This window comes from Acinonyx jubatus, chromosome C1 (assembly GCF_027475565.1).
Source record: "Acinonyx jubatus isolate Ajub_Pintada_27869175 chromosome C1, VMU_Ajub_asm_v1.0, whole genome shotgun sequence".
Lineage (NCBI taxonomy): Eukaryota > Metazoa > Chordata > Mammalia > Carnivora > Felidae > Acinonyx > Acinonyx jubatus.
The window spans coordinates 188,531,639-188,556,041 of record NC_069381.1 but is presented as its reverse complement, the minus strand read 5'-3'; the positions used below and the strand labels follow the sequence as shown (position 1 = coordinate 188,556,041).

At 39.7% G+C, this 24,403-nt stretch overlaps 1 protein-coding gene across 7 annotated transcripts in view; it reads left to right on the top strand.

Annotated features, from left to right (window-relative positions):
* Positions 1 to 24,403, top strand: part of INO80D (INO80 complex subunit D) — a 71,676-nt gene that overhangs the window by 21,289 nt on the left and 25,984 nt on the right. For all 7 annotated transcript variants that reach the window (XM_027052738.2, XM_027052727.2, XM_053215676.1 and 4 more), the window contains 3 exons: positions 3,566 to 4,317; positions 11,712 to 11,820; positions 22,580 to 22,804. In XM_027052738.2, the coding sequence (XP_026908539.1) occupies positions 3,566 to 4,317; positions 11,712 to 11,820; positions 22,580 to 22,804 (1,086 nt within the window). The remainder of the gene's footprint in view (positions 1 to 3,565; positions 4,318 to 11,711; positions 11,821 to 22,579; positions 22,805 to 24,403) is intronic.

Sequence of the window (24,403 nt, the reverse complement as noted above, 5' to 3'; positions counted from 1 at the left end):
GAACCCCGCTTTGGGCTCTCTCCTGTCAGCCCAGAGCCCACTTCTGATCCTCTGTCTCCCTCTCTGCCTCTCTCCAGCTCATGCGCACTCACTCTTTCAAAATAAATACATAAACTTAAAAAAAAAAAAAAAATCCAGGTGGAATTCATATAAGGTCTAAACATGTATATAAATATTGATAGTTACAACTACACTCTATGATATGATATAGTGTAGAAAAGATTGAGATTCTTTTGAAAATAAGCTTTCATTATTAGTTTTTTATTTTTATTTTTATTTATTTATTTTTTAACGTTTTATTTATTTTTGAGACAGGGAGAGACAGAGCATGAACAGGGGAGGGTCAGAGAGAGGGAGACACAGAATCCGAAACAGGCCCCAGGCTCCGAGCTGTCAGCACAGAGCCCGACGCGGGGCTCGAACTCACGGACCGCGAGATCATGACCCGAGCCGAAGTCGGCCGCTCAACCGACTGAGCCACCCAGGCGCCCCAGTTTTTTATTTTTTTTAATTCAAGTTAGTTAACATACAGTGTGGTATTGGTTTCAGGAGTAGAACCCGGTGATTCATCACTTCCATAGGGCACCCAGTGCTCATCCCAACAAAGCTTTCATTATTGTTAATGCAGTTCTTCTTTGGACACTTAGGAATTTGAGGTGGTTTTATGTATTATTTTAGAAAACAAATTCCTGAGGCCTCCCCCTCCCTCCCCCCCCCCCCCCTTGAGGACTCTTAGTTGATAAAATGATCTGACTGGTAGTCAGCTAAAGGAAGGTTCTCAATATCTGGTGTCCAACTTATCTGGTATGTATTATAAATGCTAACTTATGGGATTCTACCTTTTTGAAGTAGAATAATGTTATGTTCAGTAGAAGTACTGGTATAATTAAAAAGTAAAGTTAATTTCCTAATATACTTAAAGTTGGGAAGCTAAGGCTTATCACTGTTACCTTGGTGTCTCAGAGGTAAGTGGTTATATTAAGTTGGTTATTTTATATAATATTTTAAATTTGTTTGCTATAATTTTATACATTTTAGTAGTATCTATTTGCCAAGAAATTTTTTGTTTCTTGTATGTTTACTCTTTTCTTTCTTTTTTTATTTTTTTATTTTTTTTTTAACGTTTATTCATTTTTTGAGAGACAGCACAAGCAGGGGAGGGGCAGAGAGAGGGGGAGACAGAATCCGAAGCAGGCTCCAGGCTCTGCGCTGTCAGCACAGAGCCCGACGCGGGGCTTGAACTCATGAAACTCGAGATCATGAACTGAGCCGAAGTCGGACGCTTAACCGACTTGAGCCACCCAGGCGCCCCGATGTTTACTCTTTTCTAAAACAGCTTAGTTAAGATATAGTTCACATCCCATACAATTCATGCACTTGAAGTGTTCAATTCAGTATTTTTTAGGATATTTACAGGGTTGTACCACTATCATCATAGTCCAATTTTACATTTTCCTCCCCTCAAAAGAACCCCTTAGCAGTGTCTTCCCTGTTCATATTTGTACACTTTTAAGCACCGATCATAACTAAGGAAGCTGTTGTAATTCCAGCTATGAAAACTTTTCCCTTTTAGAAGAGGAACTATTTTTACAAATTCAGACTCTGTTGTGGTGATGCTGACAGAGTGGCTGGAGCAGGAGTTGAGGGTGAGGTCGAGGAAGGACTGTACAGGCAGATCAGCCTCTGCCATGTTACGTGAGGTGGCGGCGCATAGCGGGCTCAGTTACCAGTTCAGGCTGCCTGTGTGTAATGAGCAGAAAAATTAGATTTCCAAATTAAAAAAATATTATTCTCCTCACTAACCCTTTTGTTAATTTGCAAATGACTTGACAACGACAACAGAAATCATTTATTCTTTATTGGGAAGCTTGGTTAATGCGGTTATCCCTGAAGCTTTTTTTCTTGTTGGCCACAGCTTTATGAATCTATTCCGGTTAAGGTATCTGTGAGACCTAGCCCAAACTTGTTAGGTGTGTAGATTCTCTTTACTGTCCAGAAAGCTTTCTTAATAGTCCTATTAAAATTGAGAAGTGCCTCTGATAGATTTATGTATAAAGCCAACGAAACCATGTCTCTTGATTATTTGGAGAATCTGTATTTTTAATAACTACTTAAAAATTTGTTTCAGGGGCACCTGGGTGGCTCAGTCAGTTAAGCATCTGACTTGGGCTCAGGTCATGATCTCACCGTTCATGGGTCCGAGCCCCAAATCACACCCTTCACTATAGCGTAGCCTGCTTCGGATCCTGTCTGCCTCTCTCTCTGCCCCTCCTTCGCTCGTGCACTCTTTCTCTCAAAAATAAATAAACGTTACAAACAATTAAAATTTGTTCGATGCAGCCCAATGAGTTTGAGGACTGACGTTAATTATTTACTTTAGTGCCTTTTCCCCCAAAACTGTGTCCGATGGAGATAACATAGGTGGGCTACAGTCAAGATAGATGCCATTTTCGAATAAGTTAGGGAAACACTGTCAGATGGGTACATCTCCACCTCGAAGCATAATGCACATTATCATACAAAATGCTGTGAGAAGTTGTTCATCAGAAACAAACAACAAAATCATTGTCTAATTCTGTTTAAGCCAGTATTTTCCAAATTTTTTTAAGCATGGAATACTCTTTAAAGCATACTTGTTAACCTACTCTGAATTGCTTAAGGAATACCAGTTTGGAAAACACTGCTTTTCTAGTGGCGAAAAGCCTCCATAGGTTTTCAGTGTGGTTTATTGGAGCAACACGCATTCTGCTTTCTTATTATGTAGAAGGATTCTGTCCTTTTTTAGTATTTTTAAAATACCATTTACATTACAAAAGTAGCCTCGTGTTGAAGACCTACTAAGAGTCTTTCTGAGCTTTGATAATCTGTTCAGGTCTCCACTCTGACACTTTCCAGATGTGGGGTTTGGGGCAAGTTATTTGATTTCTATCAGGTTTAGCTTAGAGAGAACATGTACTTCTCTCTCTCGCTGTTGAGGAACTCCTTTCATCTGTAGTCCCACTAATTAGTTTTAATTTACTTTTTCCTTCTCTTCTGTATTCTCTTCTTTCTCTCTTACTGTGTGTGTGTGTGTGTGTATGTGTATGTGTGTGTAGAATACACTGTAGACACTACATTATTAGGGGCTATGTCATAAGATCTTTGTGACTACAAATATTTGAAAATATACATACATACATATTTCTGCACAGGAGAGTTTTAGGTGATCCTTTAGACTCGTTACTTTGTATGCTATGAATACAAAATAAAATAACAAAGCAGAGCGAGAAGCAATAGCCAGATGGTTATCCGGGGCCACTCACTATTTGAATGACTTGCTTCTGTCCTGCAGCCTCTGCACATACACAGTTCACATATTTGCTTCAGGAAAATGGCAGACTTGGAGGATTGCTTGAGAGTAGCGGCAGTTGTTTACATTAAATCCACGAATGCCAAGAGTTAAGATAGTCATGAATTTATAACATATTAGGCAGGAGTCACAATTTATACCATGTCGTTCTATATTCTCCTTTTCTTACTCTGTATATCATAAACCTTTCCCCCTTCTGTGTGTGTGTTTTTAAAGGTACTGCAACAGCCACTTGCAGGTACTTGGCTTTATCCCGAAAAAAGAGAGGAAGAAAAAGAATGATCCTATAGATGAGGTAAAGGTCAGGCACCAGATGGATACCATGGCTTTCAGCCTGACGGTGCCCACGCTGGCCTTGAAGATGCCCAATGGACTGGATGGAATGTCCCTCTCTCCGCCCGGGGCTAGGGTCCCTCTCCACTACCTGGAAACCGAGTTGGAAGACCCGTTTGCTTTCAACGAGGAAGATGATGACCTAAAGAAAGGGGCAACTGTGAGAAAGAAGTTGCAGAGCAAGTTGGCCCAGAATCGGCAGCGCCAGAGAGAGACCGAGATTTTAAAAGTTCGACAAGAGCACTTTAGTCCCCCTCCTGCACCTTCACAGCAGCAGCCCCCGCAGCAGCACCCCCACCCGCCACCCTCCCCCACTTCTTTAAAACCTCCGGCGCCGCCGCCACCGCAGGGTTTCGTCTGCAAGTCCCCTCCACCTCCGAACACCAGCCTACCACTGCAGGGAGTGGCCCCCACCACACACACTATAGCACAAGCAAGGCAGTCGTCTCACAAGAGGCCGCTGCCCCTCCTGCCCTCCGGCAGGGCGCCCGCCGCGGACCCGCCCAGCACTGATCGGGTCCTTATGAAAGCCACAGCCTTCTCTCCACACTTCTCCTGCATCAGCCGACTGCAGAGACTGGTGAGACTGTGCACCCAGAAACATCAGCTGGACACTGATCTGTTCCCCCATCTAGGTGAGTTCTCTCTTGTGCCAGATCGTGCCCGCGTGACGGGAACAAAATGTGCCCTTTCCCGCGAGGCCGCGTGCCCACGGCCGACCCCCGTGCGATGGGGGTGGAGTCCGCTGCGGGGCTCCGTGTTTACGCAGGCCTTGGTAAAGGAAACCTCCCTGGTGGACAGGATGCGGAAGCCGCAGTTGGGAAGTGTAGAATCCCATCACAGCTTCTGGTTAGTGGTCGTAGCGGCGGTGTTAAAAGGTGGTTGGTTGTGTTTGGCGGTTCTGTGCCTCTGCCAGCTCAGCACCTGTGTCTGATGAGGTTTTCGACATGTCTTATCATAGGACTTTGGAATAACGATAGCCTTGTTAATATCTGCCGACAGTTAAAAAAAAAGAAAAACTTGTTAAAAAAAATTCCCAAAGCAATATCTGTTGATAATTTAAAAGTGGGAAAAAAAAATACAGCTAAAACTTTAATGTAGTGAAATGTCTGTCTTTATTGCTTCTGAATTTTCTTGCTCAAGAAAATCTCTCTGATCCCAAGTTCATACAGAAACTTTATATTTTGTTATTGATAGCTTGTTTTTGATTATTTAAACTTTTTTTAAAGTTTATTTATTTACTTTTGAGAGAGAAAGCCCATGTGCACGAGCAGGGAGGGTTAGAGAGAGAGGGAGAGAGAGAATCCTAAGCAGGTGAACCTCGATCATGACCTGAGCTGAAATCAAGAGTCCAAAGCTTAACTGAGCCACCCCAGGCACCCCTGATTATTTAAACTTTTAATTCATTTGGAATTTATTCTTAAATATGGTGTTAGCTGTGATCCTAACTTTAGGAAAAATTATTTGCATGGCATATGATAGCAATAGAATAGAAAAATAGGAAAAGGATGGGAATAGAGGAAGAATAAAGGTAAATTAAATGGTCAGTAAACCAGTGAAAACCCCAATCCCCATAGCAGGTGAGGAAATGCAAATTAAAGTAACAGTAGTTACTATCAGATTGGCAAAAACTATATCCAGTGTTGTTGATGAGGCTTATACATTGCTGATAAGTAATGTGGTAGTATTTATACTAATTAAGAGTGTGTATATATAGCCAGCAAACTCACTTTTGGGACTCTATCTTTGGATTAAAAAATACATATATCAAAATGTAAGGATATGTGTTCAAGGATGTTTATTGCAACGTTTCTTGCAGTATTAAAAATCCAGAAACAACCTTTATAACCAATAGTAGGCCTTGAGTAATTATGGTTTATATATGCTTTATGAAGTATTATATAGCTATTAAAAAGAATGAAATCTGTATCTTTTAACTTGATGTGCCTATGTTATATTAAGTAGAAAAGAACCAAGAAGTATGGGTATTATCCCATAAAAAAAAAATAAACAGGGGGCACCAGTGCATCTATTGATCAAGTATATGTATAGATAGATGTTTGCCTCTTAGGTGTGATTATAGGCAAAGTGTAACTGAATATACACTACCAGGCTGCTGACATTGGCTCTCAAGGGGGGATAAAACTGGTCAGGATGTGTTTTTACAGAGACGGGAAAGGTAACTCTTCTTAGAGTATAGTTTTGTATTGTTTCACCTGTTAGTAAACCATGTATGACTTTTGGTATTAAAGCAACTAATAAAACTTAAAGAAAAGGTGTGGATAAAAATAATAAATTAAAACACCCAAACGTTATTAATACTGATTTGTTAATGCCTTGGTATAGTTAAGTTATATAAAACTGGGTTCCTGCTCTACATACAGTTTTGTAAACTGTTTTAAAATTTTTTCATATTGGACTACCAAGGGAGTAATTTTTCATACAAAACGTCATTTGTCACAGCTGAATCCTTTTTCTAATTTAGGTTGTTTGCAGTTTGTATCATTATAAAGTGTTGTAGCTGTATAGTTTCACAGTAAAGTTATTACTATCACATCTTTAATTTTTCCTTCAAATAGATTCCTAGAAGCAGAATTGGTGATTCTAAGCTTTTGCAGTTTTTAAAAAGTTTTGTGAGGGGCACCTGGGTAGCTCAGTCAGTTAAGCGTCTGACTCTTGATTTCAGCTCAGGTCACGATCTCATGGTCGTGAGGTCAAGCCCTGCATCACCCTCTGCACTGACCCCACAGAGCCTGCTTGGGATTCTTTCTCTCTTTCTGTCTCTGTCCCTCCCCTATTCATGTTGTTTTCTCTCTCAAAATAAATAAATAAAACTTAAAATAGAAAGCTTTTTGATACATGTTGTCAAATATTTTCTTCAGAATTATTTTGTCACATTACCTCTTTCAGCAGTATATGACAATGATAGTTTTTCTACATCTTTATAGTATGAGATATTAGTTATTTTGCCTTTCCAAATTTGATACAAAATTGATTTTTTTATTAATTTTTTTTTTAATATTTATTTTTGAGAGACAGAGCACAAGCAGGGGAGGGGCAGAGAGTGAGAGACACAGAATCTGAAGCAGGCTTCAGGCTCTGAGCTCTCAATTCAGAGCCCAGTGCGGGGCTCAAACTCAGGAACAGCGAGATCATGGCCTGAGCCGAAGTTGGACACTTAACCGACCGAGCCACCCAGGTGCCCCCAAAATTTGCTTTAATTTGTGTACTTTAGATCAGTGTTTCTCAAGCTTTTTGGCTTTAGAATCAATCCCTTTTCACTCTTAAAAATTATTGAGGACACTCCAAAGCCTTTGTGTATATGAGTTAAATTTATTGATATTTACTGAATTAGAAATTAAAACTCAGAAATTTAAAAAATCCTAATGCATTTAAAGATGACAACAAAGTCACTACATGTTAACATGTTCTTTTTGTGAAAAATAGCTATATGTTTTCCCAAGAACAGAAATATAATAAGAGCAGCATTATTTTACATTGTTGGGCAAATCTTAATGTGTGGTTTGCTAGAAGACAGCTAGATTCTCCTGTCCACTTCTGCGTTCAATCTGTCGTAATACGTGGTTTTGATTAGTAGATAAAAATATGGCCTTACACATTCATAGCTGGAAAAGGGAGGAATATTTTACTGGTTTTTAAAAAATAATTATGGATATTCTTGATTCTACACCAAAATTTCACAAGTGGTAGTTTCTTTTCTTCTTCTTTTTCTTTTTTCTGTTGTTTTTTAAGTTTTGCAGTTTTTTTTCTTTTAATGTTTATTTTTGAGAGAGAGCGTGAGAAGAGGGGGATGGTGGATCTGAAGTGGGCTTTGCACTGACAACAGTGAACCTAATGTGGGGCTCAAACTCACAGTCTGTGAGATCTTGACCTGAGCTGAAGTTGGACGCTCAACCAACTGAGCCACTGAGAAGAGGTGTCTTCTTCTTCTTCTTCTTTTTTTTTTTTTTTTTTAATGCCTATTTATTTTGAGTGAGAGAGAGCAAGTGGAGGGGAGGGGCAGAGAGGGAGAGGGAATCCCAAGCAGGCTCCATGCTATCAACTCAGAGCCCGACTCAGGGCTCTCATGACCTGAGTTAAAGTCAAGGGTTAGATGCTTAACCGACTGAGCCACCCAGGCGCCCCCAACAAGTGGTGGGTTTTTAAAGATTAGTTGCAATGTGGAATCTGAGGCCATTATCAAGGAATTTTTGCAAACTGTTACATTAAAATCCATTGATCTACTTTGTACTTTGCATGGATCTTTTTATTCATGCATGATTTTGTAACATCATGTGTTGGTCATTTGGAAAATAGCCGTTTACCAAGTTAAACATATGTTCCAAATGTTGATATATTTCGTTATACAAAATTTAAAAATCACATTCATTGATACTCTCACCCAACCTCATCAGAAAAATCTTTTAGAAAGTTGTCATAGACTTAGTGAAGGTTTTCCAAAAACAAAAAACAAAAAACAAAAAACAAAAAACCAAAAACAACAAGCTTTCAAGTGAAAATGTGAATTTCATAGTTGGGAGCAAATACTGTTCATTGCTTTCTTTGAAGTGACAGTTTCACTGCATTCATTTTAGAAAAAAATGACTGCCAGATACCCAAGTCTTAATAACTGTAGTTTGTCAGTCACTCTTTTGAATAAAAATGGTGTTGGATGACAAAAAAGCAGCTAGTTGAGGTCACAGCTTAAAACAGTGGAGCAAGTGTTTTCCTCAAGGCAACCACCATGCTTTCTTGGGAGGTATGCAGAGGCGCTTTATGACTTTCCATTGAGTCACAAAGATGTTGGAAAGACGTGTGGTCAAGAATTGAGATTTAGGGGCGCCTAAGTGGCTCAGTTGGTTAAGCGTCCGACTTTGGCTCAGGTCATGATCTCGCGGTTTGTGAGTTCAAGCCCTGCGTTGGGCTCTGTGCTGACAGCTTGCTCAGAGCCTGAAGCCTGTTCCAGATTGTCTCCCTTTCTCTCTGTCCCTCCCCCGCTCACACTCTGTCTCTGTCTCTCTCAAAAATAAATAAACATTAAAAAAAAAAAAGAATTGAGATTTAATAAAATCAATAATCTTTAATATACAATTGCTTTGTCAAAGATACTCTTAAAACTTGTTTTTGGCTTTTATTTCACTGCAATTCATGGTGTGAAACCTATAATGACTGCTTAGTACAGTTTGGTGCCTTTGTTCTGATTCCTGCTGAGGTGCCAGCAGGTTTGTTCACCATGGTTCCCTCCTCCCCCCGCCCCAATCAGTGCAAATGTCAACATGGTGAAATGAGCAAATAATGTCTTAGTATTATTTTGAAGGTAGTGTTGACCTAAGGAACTCTCTAAGAGGGTCTCAGGGACCCCTGGGGATCTATGGAACATACTTGGAGTGAGAACTGCTATTTTGAATTAATAATGTAGCTTTGAGTATTTGTTCATATGCTTTTTGAACATTTATGTGTCTTGTTCTTTTTTCACCTTTTCAGGTTTTTTTCACTCATTTTTATGGAAGTGTTTCTCTTTTTTTATTGATTAGGTAACAGCTTTTTATACATCATATTTGTTGCAAAACCTCTCCTCCTGCCCATTTGTTATTTGCTTTTAAATATCTATGATAATGATTTTGGAATTTAGGAGTTGAAATCGTTTGTATGTTCTATTTTTTTAGAATTTCTTCCTTTTGAATCAGGTTTATTGTTTTGTTTTGCTTTATTTTGTTTTTTACTTGCTTGGGCTCTCTTCATTCCAAGACTGTGTAATATGTTCACCTATATTTTCTTTTAGTCCTTTTCTTGTCTTATTATTTACATTGCAGTCCTCTATTTGGAATTTGTTAGGTATGAGTTTTGAGGCAAAGATCTAACTTTATTTTTTCCCAGATGTTTGCCTCTTATTCCACAATTTACCTACGTCCTCTTCTAAATATTTATACTTTGGATTATCTGTGGATGCTGATTTTTTTCTTTTAGCTTTTGAAACAAATTATGTTGTGTTGAGGGCTGGTTTTCTATCATTTTGAATTAAAAAATTTTTTTAAGGTTTATTTATTTTTGAGAGAGAGACAGGGTGTGAGCAGGGGAGGGGCAGAGAGGGAGGGGAAGACATAGAATGTGAAGCAGGCTCCCAGCTCTAAGCTGTCAGCACAGAGCCCCACATGGGGGTCGAACCCACGAACCCTGAGATCATGACCTGAACCAAAGTCGGACACTTAAGCTTAACTGACTGAGCCACCCAAGCTCTATCATTTTGAACAGAATGAAAACTTATAGAAAATGTATTGTCTTTTTTATTCAAGCATATTACGGGCCTAGGTTTTCAAAACAAAGGTTACTTTGGAGAAGAGAAATTGTAATGCACTGTTGTGACCAAGTACAGTCTGCATTCATGTCAGCAAAGAATACTTAAAGAAAAATACAGTTTTGTAATCAGCTAAAAACAGTTTTGCCTGGCCTGGTTATCTCAGTTAGTTACATTAAAACTAGTGATAATGAAGCCAAGATCAAAGGTTTGCTTTATTGGACAGTTAATTTCACAAGAGAAACACTTCCATCTTAGTACTTATGACTGAGATCTTGACTTTTTCAGAGAAGGTACAGGTGACTTAGTAGAAATTGCTGTTAATTATATAAAGACAATAAAAGATAATTCATGTCCTAATTTTTGAAAGTGCTTAAATGTAACTTTGTGTTTGAAAGGCTTTGCCTTTTAATATTCTGTCCTGAAGCGAATTCTATTGTGATTACTTGTTTCTGACTTTGTTTTTTGTAATTACTATTTTAGTAGAGAGAAAGTAATTTACTTTTTAAGGTGACTTGACAGTTTGGATGGTCATCTTGGAACTAGATTTGAGGTTTCTTTATGCCAGTGGCAGTGTGTTATTTAATTTTAACCATTTATAATTTGCATTTTGATTAGCCTTTTCTTAATTTCCCTATTTAGCACATATAAACTCATTTAAATTATAGAAGCAACTTGTGAGGTCCTTTTTAACGTAAGTGTCTAATGAAGATGGTCTTTTGATTTTAGGAGGTTTAAGAGGGAAGACCATACTAGTTATGAAAGTATCTAAAGTCTCATAGAGGTATGAGTATATTAAAGTTATGTGTGTTAGGCTGTACAACATCAGTATTTATCAAGGTATCTAATTAAAGTCTCATTGCGTTATCAGTATATTGAAGTTATGGATGTTAGGCTGTGTAACATTAGTATTAAGACCTTTTCAAGATACAAAATTTCTGTAAAGGTAAAACATCTATGTTGGAGGCTAGTAATTATCCAATCATTAAAAACAGTAGCATTTAATAAAATAAGTGATTGTTCATACTGTATTTCTCTATTTTTCCCCTTTAAACTTGTTTTTCAAAATGTCACAAAATGTGCCAGCTCTTATGTAAAAGAACTAAAAGGAACTCCAAGCCACATCAGGTTATTGCCATCTTACCCTTCCCTCTTCCTGCAGAGGGCACGAGCCAGTCAATGCCTGGGGGGAGGTGTTGGGAAAGGGGATGAAGTGTCTGCCTTTGACAGTTTATTCTAAGGCCCTTTGTTGAAGTATAGAGTGCTTTCACCAGTACCTTTTGATTTCTTTCTTACCTGAACATACATTAGCCTTCCTTACCTACCATTGTGAAGATGTTTTGGGTTTCCCTGACATTAGGTATGTCAGAATGTATGATGTTTAACGTATAATGTTTTGATACTTCAGAAATTCTACCTTTTTGGCAGGGGGGTACTTGACTCCGTGCTTATGTTGTGTCTAGTCTGTAAAATGTCTGACAAGAATTTCATCTTCGGAATATAGCTTTTTGTTATAACGTCATAGTTTTAACCTGAGTGTATGTCATGTATTCATTATTAATATTTTTGCCAGAACAGGGATGAAACTCATCAGGAGGCATTTTATGTACACTGTGATAGCAGGTGCTGTAGGTTTTTGTGTTACGCATTTTGGGTAGCTTTTTTTTTTTTTTTCCTAAATTTTAAGTAAGAATACATTTATTCTCACCTGCCATATCCTCTCCTTTGTCCCAGGGTTGGACTGGTCGGAAGAGAGCGGAGAGGAACCGGAGGACTCTGAGCAGGCCTCGCCATACCAGGTGGCATGGTCCATCCGAGAAACCCTCAGATATGAAAGACACACGTAAGTCTTCCTTTTGTTTTCATTCTTTAATTACCCTGCTGTGGCCTGATTTTTCGTTCTATATGCTAATGTTTGTTTATTTCGTTGGATCTAGTTTTGTTGTAATGGAGGTGAAATAGATTCTACTTGGGAAGAAATGTACTGTATTGTTTCAGGAGAGCTTCGCTTCAGTTGAATTGGGAAATTCGTTTCTGTACCTTTCCCATTTATCACTGAAGGAACCAATTATAATAGAATTTAGAGTGGAAAAGGGACTTTAGAGATTACCTAGTCTCATTTCCTCATTTTACAGAAGAGGAAACCAAGGCCCAGACAGGTTAAGGAACTTGGCTGTGGTCCCAGGGCTACTTGGAGTCCCACTGTCTGACGTATCTGGATCTTTTGGCTCTGCTCTGGTAGTTAGCTGAAAAATCAGTGGTTTTTACTTCATCTGTCTTCCACAAGATTGATCCATTCTTTGATATTTCTTAAGTACTGAATATTTTTAAAACTTTTTTTTGTTTTATTTTTGAGAGAGAGAGAGAGAGAGAGAGAGAGAGAGAGAGCGTGAGCACGCAAGGGGGGGGGGGGTCAGAGAGAGAGGGAGACAGAGAATCCAAAGCAGGCTCTAGGCTCCAAGCTGTCTGCTTAGAGCTGATGTGGGGCTCGAACCCATGAACCCAGAGATCATGACCTGAGCCGAAGTCAGACGCTTAACCGACTGAGCCACCCAGGCACCCCAAGCGCTGAGTATTTCTAATGTGCTGAAATGTTTTTCAAGGTAATCTCTTTAGAGGTTCTTGGTATCTGCTTTATGAGAAAGCTGTAGGTTGATTAACACACAGCCCCTTCCTTGATAGTGAGAAAGCTTGTTCTGTTTCAGGGGACTGCCTTAGGGATTCACTTGGTACAGTTAACCATACTGAAATAGATCCCTGTCTGTGGAGCCAAAGATGACTCTCAGACTCAGCTAATTGTTATTATTTTTTAAGTATTGTGATTTGAATAGATGTTTGGCAAGTTAGAGGGGAGGTCAGCTATCTGCCCGCGGCTGACTCCTAGAATTTCACAGTGTTGTTGTATGGACATATATTCTCTAGGGTCTGTTTTTTTTTTTTTTTTAGTTTATAGGCTTAATATGTGATCTGTTAGTACAGCCAGAAATAAATAGGCTTAGGGAACTGATTCGTTAGAGACTAATGTACAAACCAAAATGCCAGTTCAAATTGAGAAATAATCATTAAGTAGTACAAACGTTGATGACGCCAGCCTACATGAGGAGCTTATTTGGGCCTGGAACTAACTAGAGCAAGGAGAACTAGTTGGATTTCTTGATGGCCAGTCGTCCTCGCCTCCACAACTCCCAGACAGTAACAGAGAATGCTGTACTTTTTTTTCTGGCTCAAAGGTTCCATTTTATGTGTCATTCAAGACTGCTTGCTTACCATTAGTGAATTCTTTTTTTTTTTTCAGAGAGAGTACAGTTGAACTCACACCTTTGTAATGACAGCTCTGATCCGTCATGCTTCCTAAGGTTGATGTTCCTATGAGCTTAACTTGATTTGGGATATTTTGAATTAATTTTCCAAATTGCTATAAATGAGGGAACATAAGTCCATGCTTAGCACAATGCCCTATACATGGGCAATGATTGATTAATGGTAGTTAAGATTCCTGTTGGAATTCTCAGGATGACCTGAACATCAATATTAGGCATATTTGCTCTTGATTAGGAGCAATGTATATTGTTGCTGCCTTCTATTCTTTCTTTCTTTCTTTTTTTTTTTTTTTTGAGAGACTGAGAGCATGTGCGAACAGGGCAGGGGCAAAGAGAGAGGGAGAGAGAGAATCCCAAGCAGGCTCTCACTGTCAGTGTGGAGCCTAACGCAGGGCTGGAACTCAAACCATGAGATCGTAACCTGAGCTGAAACCAAGAGTCAGTCGCTTAACCAGCTGAAGCACCCGAGTGCCCCTGTTTCTGCCCTCAGTTCTTAACAGAGTTTTTGGAATATTTCTGTTGTTTCAGACTTGAGACCATCGAGTTTTTCTTCATCTCTGTAGCATTTTACTTTCTTGGTCACTTTTGCTAGCTGGCTTGCTCTCTGACTTACCACAATACTCTTTTCCTGGTTCTCCTTTTCCTTCAGGATATTTGCCTTCTTTTTATAAGTAGCCATCCTCACTTCTTGTCCAGCAGGCACTTTAATCTTTTCCCTTCATCTATGCATTCATTCATTCACTCGCTCACTCAGCATATTCTCGTCAAAGTCTTGTGATCTGGGAATGGGCACACCATATGGTCTCCCTTGGGTGAAACTTGGATTGGCCTGCTTTGCCATGCTTTCGTTGTCTGTATCTCCACCGTCTGTATCTGCCACTGTGCCCTCTCGTGGGGACCTTTGTCCTGTATTTAAACTACCCGTAGAACAACTTTATTTCAGTTTCGTCTTGCAGCTACTTGTCATTTATTGTACCTTGTAGTTAAGTCTAGTAGAAAATGGACAGCTGTAGAAAATTGGCCCTACCCTACCTAGCCTGTCCATTGTATCCTCAAGAAGTTTTGCCATTTAAAATTACTCAAAAGGTTTTACCATTTAAGATTGTTCAGTGAGTTCATTGAGTTTTTGGAATTTTGGAAGAAAAACCGATAGTGTTCTGATCACCATTCTCCACAAATCCCTCCCCTCCCAGAACCTTTTCATGAGTTTTCTTGCTAAACTAGGATTATACTTGAAGAAATTTTAGGGAAAAGTTTGGCCTTGTTTTGTTTTGTTCTTTTTAAAGACTTTATTTTTGAAGTTTTATTTATTTTGAGAGAGAGAGAGAACAGAATCAGGGAGGAACAGAGACAGAGGGAGAAGGAGAGAATCTCAAACAGGCTCCACACTGTTCAGTGCAGAGCCTGATGGGAAGTTTGACCCCACGAACCATGAGATCATGACCTGAGCGGGAATCAAGAGTTGGACACTTAACTGACTGAGCCACCCAGGCGCCCCTGTTTCATTTTCTTAAGTAAGCTCTACGTCCAATGTGGGCCTTGAATTCACAACCGGAGATCAAGAGTCACATGCTGTACCCGCTGTGTTGGTCAAGGTGCCCTGGTTTTGTTTTGTAAAAGATTTCTTGGTTACTTAGTCTGACTGTAGACGCATGTGCTAAAAGAGTTCTCAGGCTCTTCCTGAGGTCTCAGTAGCAGAAATAAGTTGGTATGTTAAATATATTTTTAAGGAACAGTAATTACCTAGTAACTGCTAACCTTTTCATATTTCTAATGGTATGTTTGATAGAAAACCGTTCTTAATTTTAATGAGGACAAGTTATTAGTCTTTTCTTTATGGTTAGTGTATTTGTGACTCTTTTAAACAATCATTGCTTACCCCCCTGTCATAAAGCTACATATCTTCTGGAAGCTTTATTATTTTACTGGCAATCAATCTTTGTGAAATTTATTTTTGTATGTTTTGTACGTGATGTGAGGTAGTAATAAGGACCGGTTTTTTTTTCCATGTGGATTTTCTATTTAATCAACACTATATTGAAAACACTGTAATTGGGTTGGAGCCCTTGACATGTATATGTATGTCTATTTGTGCATTTTATTTTATTTTTTTATTTATTTAATTTTATTTAACTTTATTTAAAAAAAATTTTTTTTAATGTTTATTTTTGAGAGAGTGAGAGAGAGACAGAGCACGAATGGGGGAGGGGCAGAGAGAGGGAGACACAGAATCCGAAGCAGGCTCCAGGCTCCCAGCTTCCAGCACAGAGCCTGATGTGGGGCTTGAACCCACAGACCACGAGATCATGACCTGAGCCGAAGTCACTTTACCCGATGACTGAGCCACCCAGGCGCCCCTGCATTTTCTTTTATTTTTAATGTTTATTTTGAGAGAGGCGGAGAGGGAGAGACAGAACCCCAAGTAGTCTCCACCCTGTCACCGCAGAGCCCGACGCGAGGCTCAAACTCATGAACCATGAGATCGTGACCTGAGCTGGAATCAAGAGTTGGACACTTAACTGGCTGTGCCACCCTGGCACCCCTATGTGTGCATTTTCTATTCTTTTTCATTTATCTGCTTAAAGAACCAGTTTTGGGTTTCATTGGTTCTCTGTTAGCTTTATGTCATTGCTTTCTGTTCTTTACTTTTTCCTTCTCTTCTATTCTTTTATTCCTTCCTTCTTTGTTTTAGTTTAATTTGTGTTTTTCAAGTTTTTTAATGCTTATCTATTTTGAGAGAGAGAGCATGCGTGTGCGTGCACAAGTGAGGGAGGGGCAGATCTTTTTCAAGTTTTTAAGGTGATAAATTAGTTAAATCTGAGATCTTCCTTGTTTTCTTTTCCTTTTTTTTTTTTTTTAAGTTTATTTATTTTGAGAGAGAGAGAGGGAGAGCGGAGAGGGTGCGCGCACACAAGTAGGGGAGGAACAGAGAAAGTGGGAGAGAGAAGGAATCCCAAGTAGGCTCTGGAGTCTTCTGTGCAGAGCCCGATGCGGGGCTTGAACTCATGAAACGTGAGATCATGACCTGAGCCGAAATCAAGAGTCTGCCACTTGACTGAGTCACCCCAGGCACCCCAATCTTCCTTGCATCTAACATAGACGCTTGTTGCTATATGTTTCCCTCTACATATGTTATAATCCCCGTAATACATTGCTGTTGTATTAGGCAGTTAGTTCTCTTTTAAGGAGATTTCAAAGAAAAATAACTCTTTTGTGTTTATCCACATATTTATAATTTCTAGGGCTCTTTATTTTTTGAATAGTTCTATATTTCCATCTGATGTCATTTTCTTTCTGTATGAATGGTTTACTTCCCTTCTGGCAACCACTAGTTGGTCGTATTTATGGGTTCATTTCTGCTTTGTTTTGTTTTTTAGATTCCACATATAAGTGAAGTGATACGGTATTTGTCTTTCTCTGACTTACTTCACTTAGCATAATACCCTGTAGGTCCATCCATGGTTTTGCAAATGTGTGCCTTCATTTTTGAAAGATATTAATCCTAAGTTAACCATTTTTCTTTCAGTACTTAAGGGTGTTGCTCACATGGATTGCATTATTTCTGATTAAGAAGTCAGCTGTCATTCACATCTTTGGTCCAAGGAGCATTATGTATCTTTTTTTCTCTGAGTTTTGACGTTTTTTTATCAGTAGTTTTTTAAAAAATTTTTTTAATGTTTATTTTTGAGAGAGAGAGAGAGAGAGAGGCAGAGAGAAAGGGAGACACAATCTGAAGCAGGCGCTAGGCTCTGCACTGTCAGCACAGAGCCCAACGCGGGGCTCGAACTCACTGACAGCAAGATCATGACCTGAGCCAACATTGGACACTTAACCGACTGAGCCACCCAGGCGCCCCTCTTGATCAGTAGTTTTAAACCGTTTGTGTAGTTAATTTTTTTTTATGTTACTAGTGTTTGGGGTTCATTGACCTTTTGGATCTGTATGTTTATAATTATGAAATTTAGAAAAATTTTGGCCAAGATTTCTTCAATTATTTTTCTTCCCCCTTCTATGTAAGAGACTTGATACACGTATTTTAGACTGCTTGAAATCATCCCACAGCTTATTGATGTTCTGTTCACTGGTTTTTTTCCTCTCTCTGTTCCATTTTGGAAAGTTTCCATTGCAGTCTTCAGGTTTGTTAATCTTTTCTCTGTGGCACCTAATCAACCATCCATCCCATTCAGTGTAGTTTTCATATTAGATACTGTATTTTTCATCTCTAGAAGTTTGTTTTGGGTCTTCTTAATATTGTCCATGTCTCTCCTTGACACGGTCATGATGACTCTACCTTCTCAAACATGTGAAATATAGTTATAATTGTCCATTGATTCCTGATTTACTAAAAGTTTTATTTATTTATTTTGAGAGAGAGAGAGAGAGAGAGAGAGAGAGAGGGACGGAGGGAGAGAGAATCTCAAGCAGGCTCCGCACTGTCAGTACAGAGCCCCATGCGGAGCTTGAACTCACAAACTGTGATACCATGACCTGAGCCAAAACCAAGAGTCGAATGCCCAATTGACTGAGCCATTTAGGCGCCCCCTGGTAATTTTTAATTAGATGTCAGACATTGTTAATTTTACTTATTTGATTCTGGTATTTTGTCATCTTTAAAGAGCTTTGTTTTGGGAGATGGTTGTTTCTTAGAAGCAGCTTTTGAGGCTTGCTTTTTAAACTTTGTGAAATGGGACCACAACAGCCTTTAGTTTAGGGCTGATTTCACCCCACTACTGAGGCATACGCTCCTGAGTAGTCTACCCCGTGCCCTGCATATTGCAGGTTTTTCCGCTTGGGATAGTGGGAACACAAACTAACCCTGGCCCTGCGTGTGCTGCTGGGATTAGTTGGGCCTCCTCTTTTCAGGTGGTTCTTTCCTGGCCTCCAGTATTTCCCACACTCCTGTACTGATCGCAGGACTCAAGTGAGGAACTGAGGGGAATCCTCTGTAGATCTGCAGAGTGCTTCTCTCTGTGCACCTGTCTCCTCCCAGTACTCTGTCCTGCTAATTCTAGCATTTCTTGGGTAGTTAGATGTGGGTGAGCACATCAAGTATCCTGTGTCTGAAATATCATTGTGAGGTATGGGCTAGAGAACAAATTCATGTCCTCAGTATATAAGTTGATGTTGAAGTTATAAAAACAAATGAGAATTTCTAAAAATGGAGTGATGACTGGAAAGAGAATAGAAGGAAATGGGGAAAAAAATAACAGGAGGAAGCAAGGAAGTAGAAACTTTTAACATGAAAGGAAAAGAGGAATAAATTGTGTTGTTTTGCAGAAGAGATGTATAGTAAGGTAGGATTGAGAAATAATTAAATAATTAACCCAGATTGGATACGTCCTTTATTATATACTGCTAGATTCAATTTGCTAATATTTTTTGCCTCTGGGATCATTAATAAGCTTTTCCTATAATTTTCCTTTTGTCATATTTCCCCTTATTTTTGGTATCAAGCTTAGGGTACTTGTATTAAAGGAGAATATTCCCCTCTTTTCTGACATCTGGAGTATTTTGTGTGTAATTAGAATTAGTTTTTCTTTGGATATTGATAGAACTCATGGTAAAACTGTTTAGGCTAGTTAATGGATATAGGTGTATCTCATGTGTGTGTGTGTGTGTGTGTGTGTGAGTGTGTATGTTTACTACTTATTTTTAGTAAAAGAGAGCGCATGTGTGCAGGGGAGGGGCAGAGAGAGAGGGAAACAGAGAATCTCAAGGAGGCTCCACACTGTCAGCAGAGCCGGACATAGGTCTTGAGTTTATAAACCACGAGTTCATGACCTGAGCCAAAATCAAGAGTCAGATGCTTAACTGACTGAGCCACCCAGTATTCCTAGGTTTCTCTATTTAATAATAGTAGCTATACTTGTATTCTAATTTCAGATAAGTCTTTTCTTTTCATTCTCCTAACAACCTTGGGAGCTAGACAACCCAGCTCTCTCTCTTTTTTAAATGTTTATTTATTTATTTTTGAGACAACACAAGCAGGGATGGGGCAGAGAGAGAGGGGGAGACAGAATCCAAAGCAAGCTCCAGAGCCTGACGCAGGGCTCGAACTCCTGAACCGTGAGATCGTGACCTGAGCCCAAGTCGGACGCTTAACCGACTGAGCCACCCAGGCGCCCCCAAGCCTCAGGTCTCTTTTATTTCACAGATAAGGAAGGAAGGTAACATACCAAGAATGCAGTAGGTGCCAGGCCTTGTCACTGCTGGTCAGTGACGGACACTGGCCTTTCTCTGCCCAGTTTGCTACTCTTTCTCCGCAACCAGGTGTGAAATACTAATGTCACAACATCTTAGAAGTGGGAGGCATGTTGGGAGATTTTCTGGTTAAGGACCATGCCAGGGGTGGTCTGTGGACCTGTGCAGGTCTGCAAACTGCTGCTTCCTGGTCCGCAACAAGGTAAGCCTGGAAATTCCTTATAAGCTTTGAATACTTTTGTAATGCTGGAACCCGCCTCAACATCCAGGTGCTTCTCTCCATTCACTGTACACTTGAGAACTGCTGGGCTAGTCTCTCCTCCCTGCTATAATATAATGGAGTCTTTTCAAATAACAGCTTTGGCAAATGATTATCTACCTGAGCTTTACTTTCCCTTTAAGACTTGTTGTTTCTCCTCTTTTTTCTATTAATAGCCCTTCCATTCTCCTAGTTATGCAAGTTCAAAGTCATTGAGTCATTATTGGTTTTCTTATCCTTTATATCCAGTCACCAAATTGAGTTAATTCTTTTATGATAATGGCCCTTATATGCCTTGTTCTTTCTATTATCTCTGTGCCCTTTTACGTACAGTCACTCCCTTGTCCTTCAGTTGCTGGTTTTGGGCTATGAAATCTGTACTCCTTCCCTAACTGTGTTCCTGTTTATCATGTCCAACGGTTTTCCCACTGCTGCCTTTGATACCTCATCTGTACTTTAAATTCTTTACGTCTGAAATGGAATTTATGTCCTGCCCTGGATCTGCTCTTGTTCCTGTGCCCTGGTCTTTGGTGATGGAAACTGCCATGGGATTCTCGTCCCTTCCATCTACCTGTCCCAGTTGACAAGGTCTGCCTTTTATATATGCGGGTTACCTCTCCTCTTCTGCATTCCTGCTGTGTCACCCCGGCGTGGGTTCTTGTTACCTGTTACCTGGAGTTTCAGAATCATTTGCTCCCTGCCCTTTTGCCCAGTCTCTTCCTCATTTCCGTCTGCTGATGGTGTCATCTTTCTCGCACCCAGCTGTTACTGTTACCGATTTTCTTCAAACTCTATGAGGGTCTTCACTGCCTGTAGAATAAAAGTGAAAGCCTTTCATCTGGTGTTTAGTTTAGTTTCAGAAAGTTTACCGTTCCCGCCATCACTCCCCTATGTACCCCACACCTTAGCAAAAGCTAGCTAGTTAGTACTTACTGTTCCCCATCCTGTCCATCTTCAAAGCCTGGCCTGTATTCCTTTATCTTTGTGAGGTGCCCTTTTTCTTCTCTTTAAATTCTGCCCTTTCTTTATGGTTCAGCTCTGTTGACATCTCCTCTATGAAGCCTCTTATCCAGGGGTACTTGGGTGGCTCAGTTAGTTAAGCATCTGACTCTTGATTTTGGCTCAGGTCATGATCTCAGGGTTCATGAGATCGAGCCCCCACATTGGGCTCCTTGCTGACAGCACAGAGCCTGCTTGGGATTCTCGCTGTCTCCCCACCTCTCTCAAAATAAATAAACAAACAAACAAACAAGCAAGCAAGCATTTATAAACAAAAAAACGAAGCCTCTGATCCAGCATACTTGCTAGTGAACTTCAGTGGCACTTGAGCCATATCTGTAACTCTCTCTGTCACTTATTGTTCTCTGCCTCATGTTAAGGATATTAATAGCACCTACTGGCTCAACTAGAGCACCCGCATGAAATCCTGCTGTGGAACTTTGGGGAACAATTCAGAATAAAGATTCCTAGGCCCCATTCCATGGAAATTCTGGTTCAGTAGATCTAGTGTAGGTCTTGGGATCTCAAATTGTGAGAAGCTCCTAGATTTTTCTGACTTAAGGTCAGGTATTTGAATCATTGGTCAGCCTGCCCCACTGTTCTAGTTACTGATTCGATCGTCTTTTGAATTGTTTAACTTTGGGTATGTGCTCATCCTATCTAAACCGCATTGAGAATTGCTTACATTTTTTTTCTCCTCTATGGTACTCAATATAATAGACACATAGCAAAGTTGAGTGTTGAATAAATAAAAAGATTGAATAAGATCCTTCAATTGGTATATTTGTAGTAGAGACTATACCGAAGAGAACTTGTTTCTTAGGACTTACTTCTTAGACTGGAAATTTGCGAAGTAGCCACCTACGGACTATTTTGAAACGAAAGGGAATGATATCACTTAGGAAGTTAAGAGAAGCCAAGCAATGATTTACAGAAGATCAGTAAAATAATAAAGAGTCTGTAGTATCCCATACGTGCTGTTTGAAGAAGGTAAAGTAACCTGGGTCAGTTTTCGAGTCTGGTGTGCATTATTCCTAAAAGGTGAGATTACATTTGTTCCATAGAAAAGTGACCTTTTTAACCTCACCAGGGTAGACACTGCCCGCCTACCACAGCACTCTTGTTGAGTCTCGATGTGGCCTCAACATCCTTTTCAAGGTTGCAGGCTAGCGGGGGTCCACTGGCCGCTCGAAATTACCATCATGACAGAAAAACCTCTATGTAATCCATGATACGTGAAATGTTGTTTAGGATATCTTCTGTGGTTAAAAAGGTAAAATGAAAAATACTGTGGAATGGTTGTGATCCCTGCAATCAAAATTCTTTAAGTGCTTAGCAAGAAAAGAGTAGTTAAAACCAGCACACATAAAAGGGCAGCTCTTCGAGAAGGTGCTGCAGGAATTCACTGCTCTATTTCTGGTATGACCTATCTTTTATGAAATTTGCTGAGTGTTTCCTCATAACTGCCGTGTCATTTACTCAGACTTTTAGTAAGCAAAGGTAACATGATTTTCTTCCCAAGAATCCCAAGAACCCCAAGAACCCCAAGTCACCTGAAATTTAGAAGACAATGATGCATGAAGTGTCTAACGAGGAGATGCTAAGAAGGTTCTGAAAGCGTTGGGTTGTCTCTGCTGCCTTACTTGTTGTCGAAATACGGTACTTTCCAGCTCTCCTGGATTTCTCATCCTCTAATTTTGTTAAGCATATGCTCACCTGCCACGGATTTTACCCCATGTCGGCCAGCTTCTTGACCTGCTTTTCCCCTCTCCAATGAGCCTCACACTTAATCAGGTTTTCACTTCTCTCCCTGCGCTTTCCAGGTCAGATGACGATGATACGGAGAGTAGGAGCTCCAGGGTGACCCAACTTTGCACTTACTTTCAGCAGAAATATAAGCACCTCTGCCGCCTGGAGCGGGCAGAATCTCGTCAAAAGAAATGCCGGCACACGTTTAGGAAAGCCTTGCTGCAGGCGGCCAGCAGAGAACCCGAGTGTACCGGTCAGTTAATCCAGGAACTGCAGAGAGCTGCGTGCAGCCGAACCAGGTTAGAGCCCTAGGCAGCCACCTGTTTGTAAGGACCTCGTCTCTGTCTGGCTTCTGTATTTTGTTGAGTGGATAGCGGAGACACAGTGGGCAGTGGGCATTTAAACCTGAAATGTCGAAGCATTGCACCTTGGTTTAGTTGCTCAGAGAGTTGTACAGGTGGCAACATAACAGCACCACGAGCTGACAGTAGAAGCATTGCTGTGGCTCCGCCAGATGAATTTATGTAGTGAAGCATTGGAGAGTGCCACCTGTCTTTACAAAAATAACGATGCTTTCAAATTTCATGTATTATTTAGAAGTAGGGTTTATGGGTTTTTTTTTTAACCACGAAAGTAGCATTTTACATATTTTACTTCTTATTTAAAAATTTTCTTTCTCACATATTATGTCTTCAAAATACTTTATTCCATTGCATTTCTTTTAGGGAAAATCTCTTTTCTGTTTCTAGTCCAGGTAATTGCTTTGTAAATTTGAAAAATGTAGAAAAAAGAAGGGGAAATTTTCCATAATATCACCATGCAGAAAACAAAGAATGAGCACTGTAAATATTTTGGTTGTTTCCTTCTAGTCTTTTCTTCTGCTTGTGTGTACACACGTGTGTGTTTGCGTGTGTATGAAGTCTCCAGGGAGCCATGCATTTGTATTAAAAAGGAAAAATGAGATCATGCTATATGTATATTTTATTTCCTGCTTTTTCCCCACTTAACATTGAATTATTGCCATTTTCTCCTGATGTTCTTTAAAACACGATTTTTAATGACTTCATAATTAGTCTTTGGACTCCTTAAATTTTAAGTATGTATTTAAGCAACATCGGATCCATACTGCTTAAGAGTTATGTGTCCAGTTTTTTCCCTTAAGAATATATCCTAGCCATTCCCTTGTGTTCTTAAAAATTATTTTGAAAACATGATTTATAATGTGTGATACTATTTTTAAATGAAAATCCATATATTGGAAATGTAGAGCCATCTGATATTTCAGTGAAGAAATTGTAGTATTATTACCATTTTTGGAAATTAGGTGGTGAAAACTTAATTGTAATTACTTATTTAGGTTATGTACCTTTTGAAACTACTAGCTTAATTGAATTAAAAGTTTCCAAAATATTTTCATATTTAATTAAGGAAATAATTTTCTTTTTTTTTTTTTTTAAATTTTTTTTTTCAACGTTTATTTATTTTTGGGACAGAGAGAGACAGAGCATGAACGGGGGAGGGGCAGAGAGAGAGAGGGAGACACAGAATCGGAAACAGGCTCCAGGCTCTGAGCCATCAGCCCGGGGCCTGCCGCGGGGCTCGAACTCACGGACCGCGAGATCGTGACCTGGCTGAAGTCGGACGCTTAACCGACTGCGCCACCCAGGCGCCCCAAGGAAATAATTTTCAAATTTAGAAGGCACAGTTCTAGATTGAGTTTATTATTTCACACTTTTTACTTGTTTTTTTCAGATAACAACCTTGAGACACACACACACACACACACACACACACACACACACACACACTTTTAGGAGTTTTATGCCAAAATATTAGCAGTGGCTATCTCAGAGGGTAGGATTATTGATAAAGTTTGAAAAAAATTATAGTCTATAAAT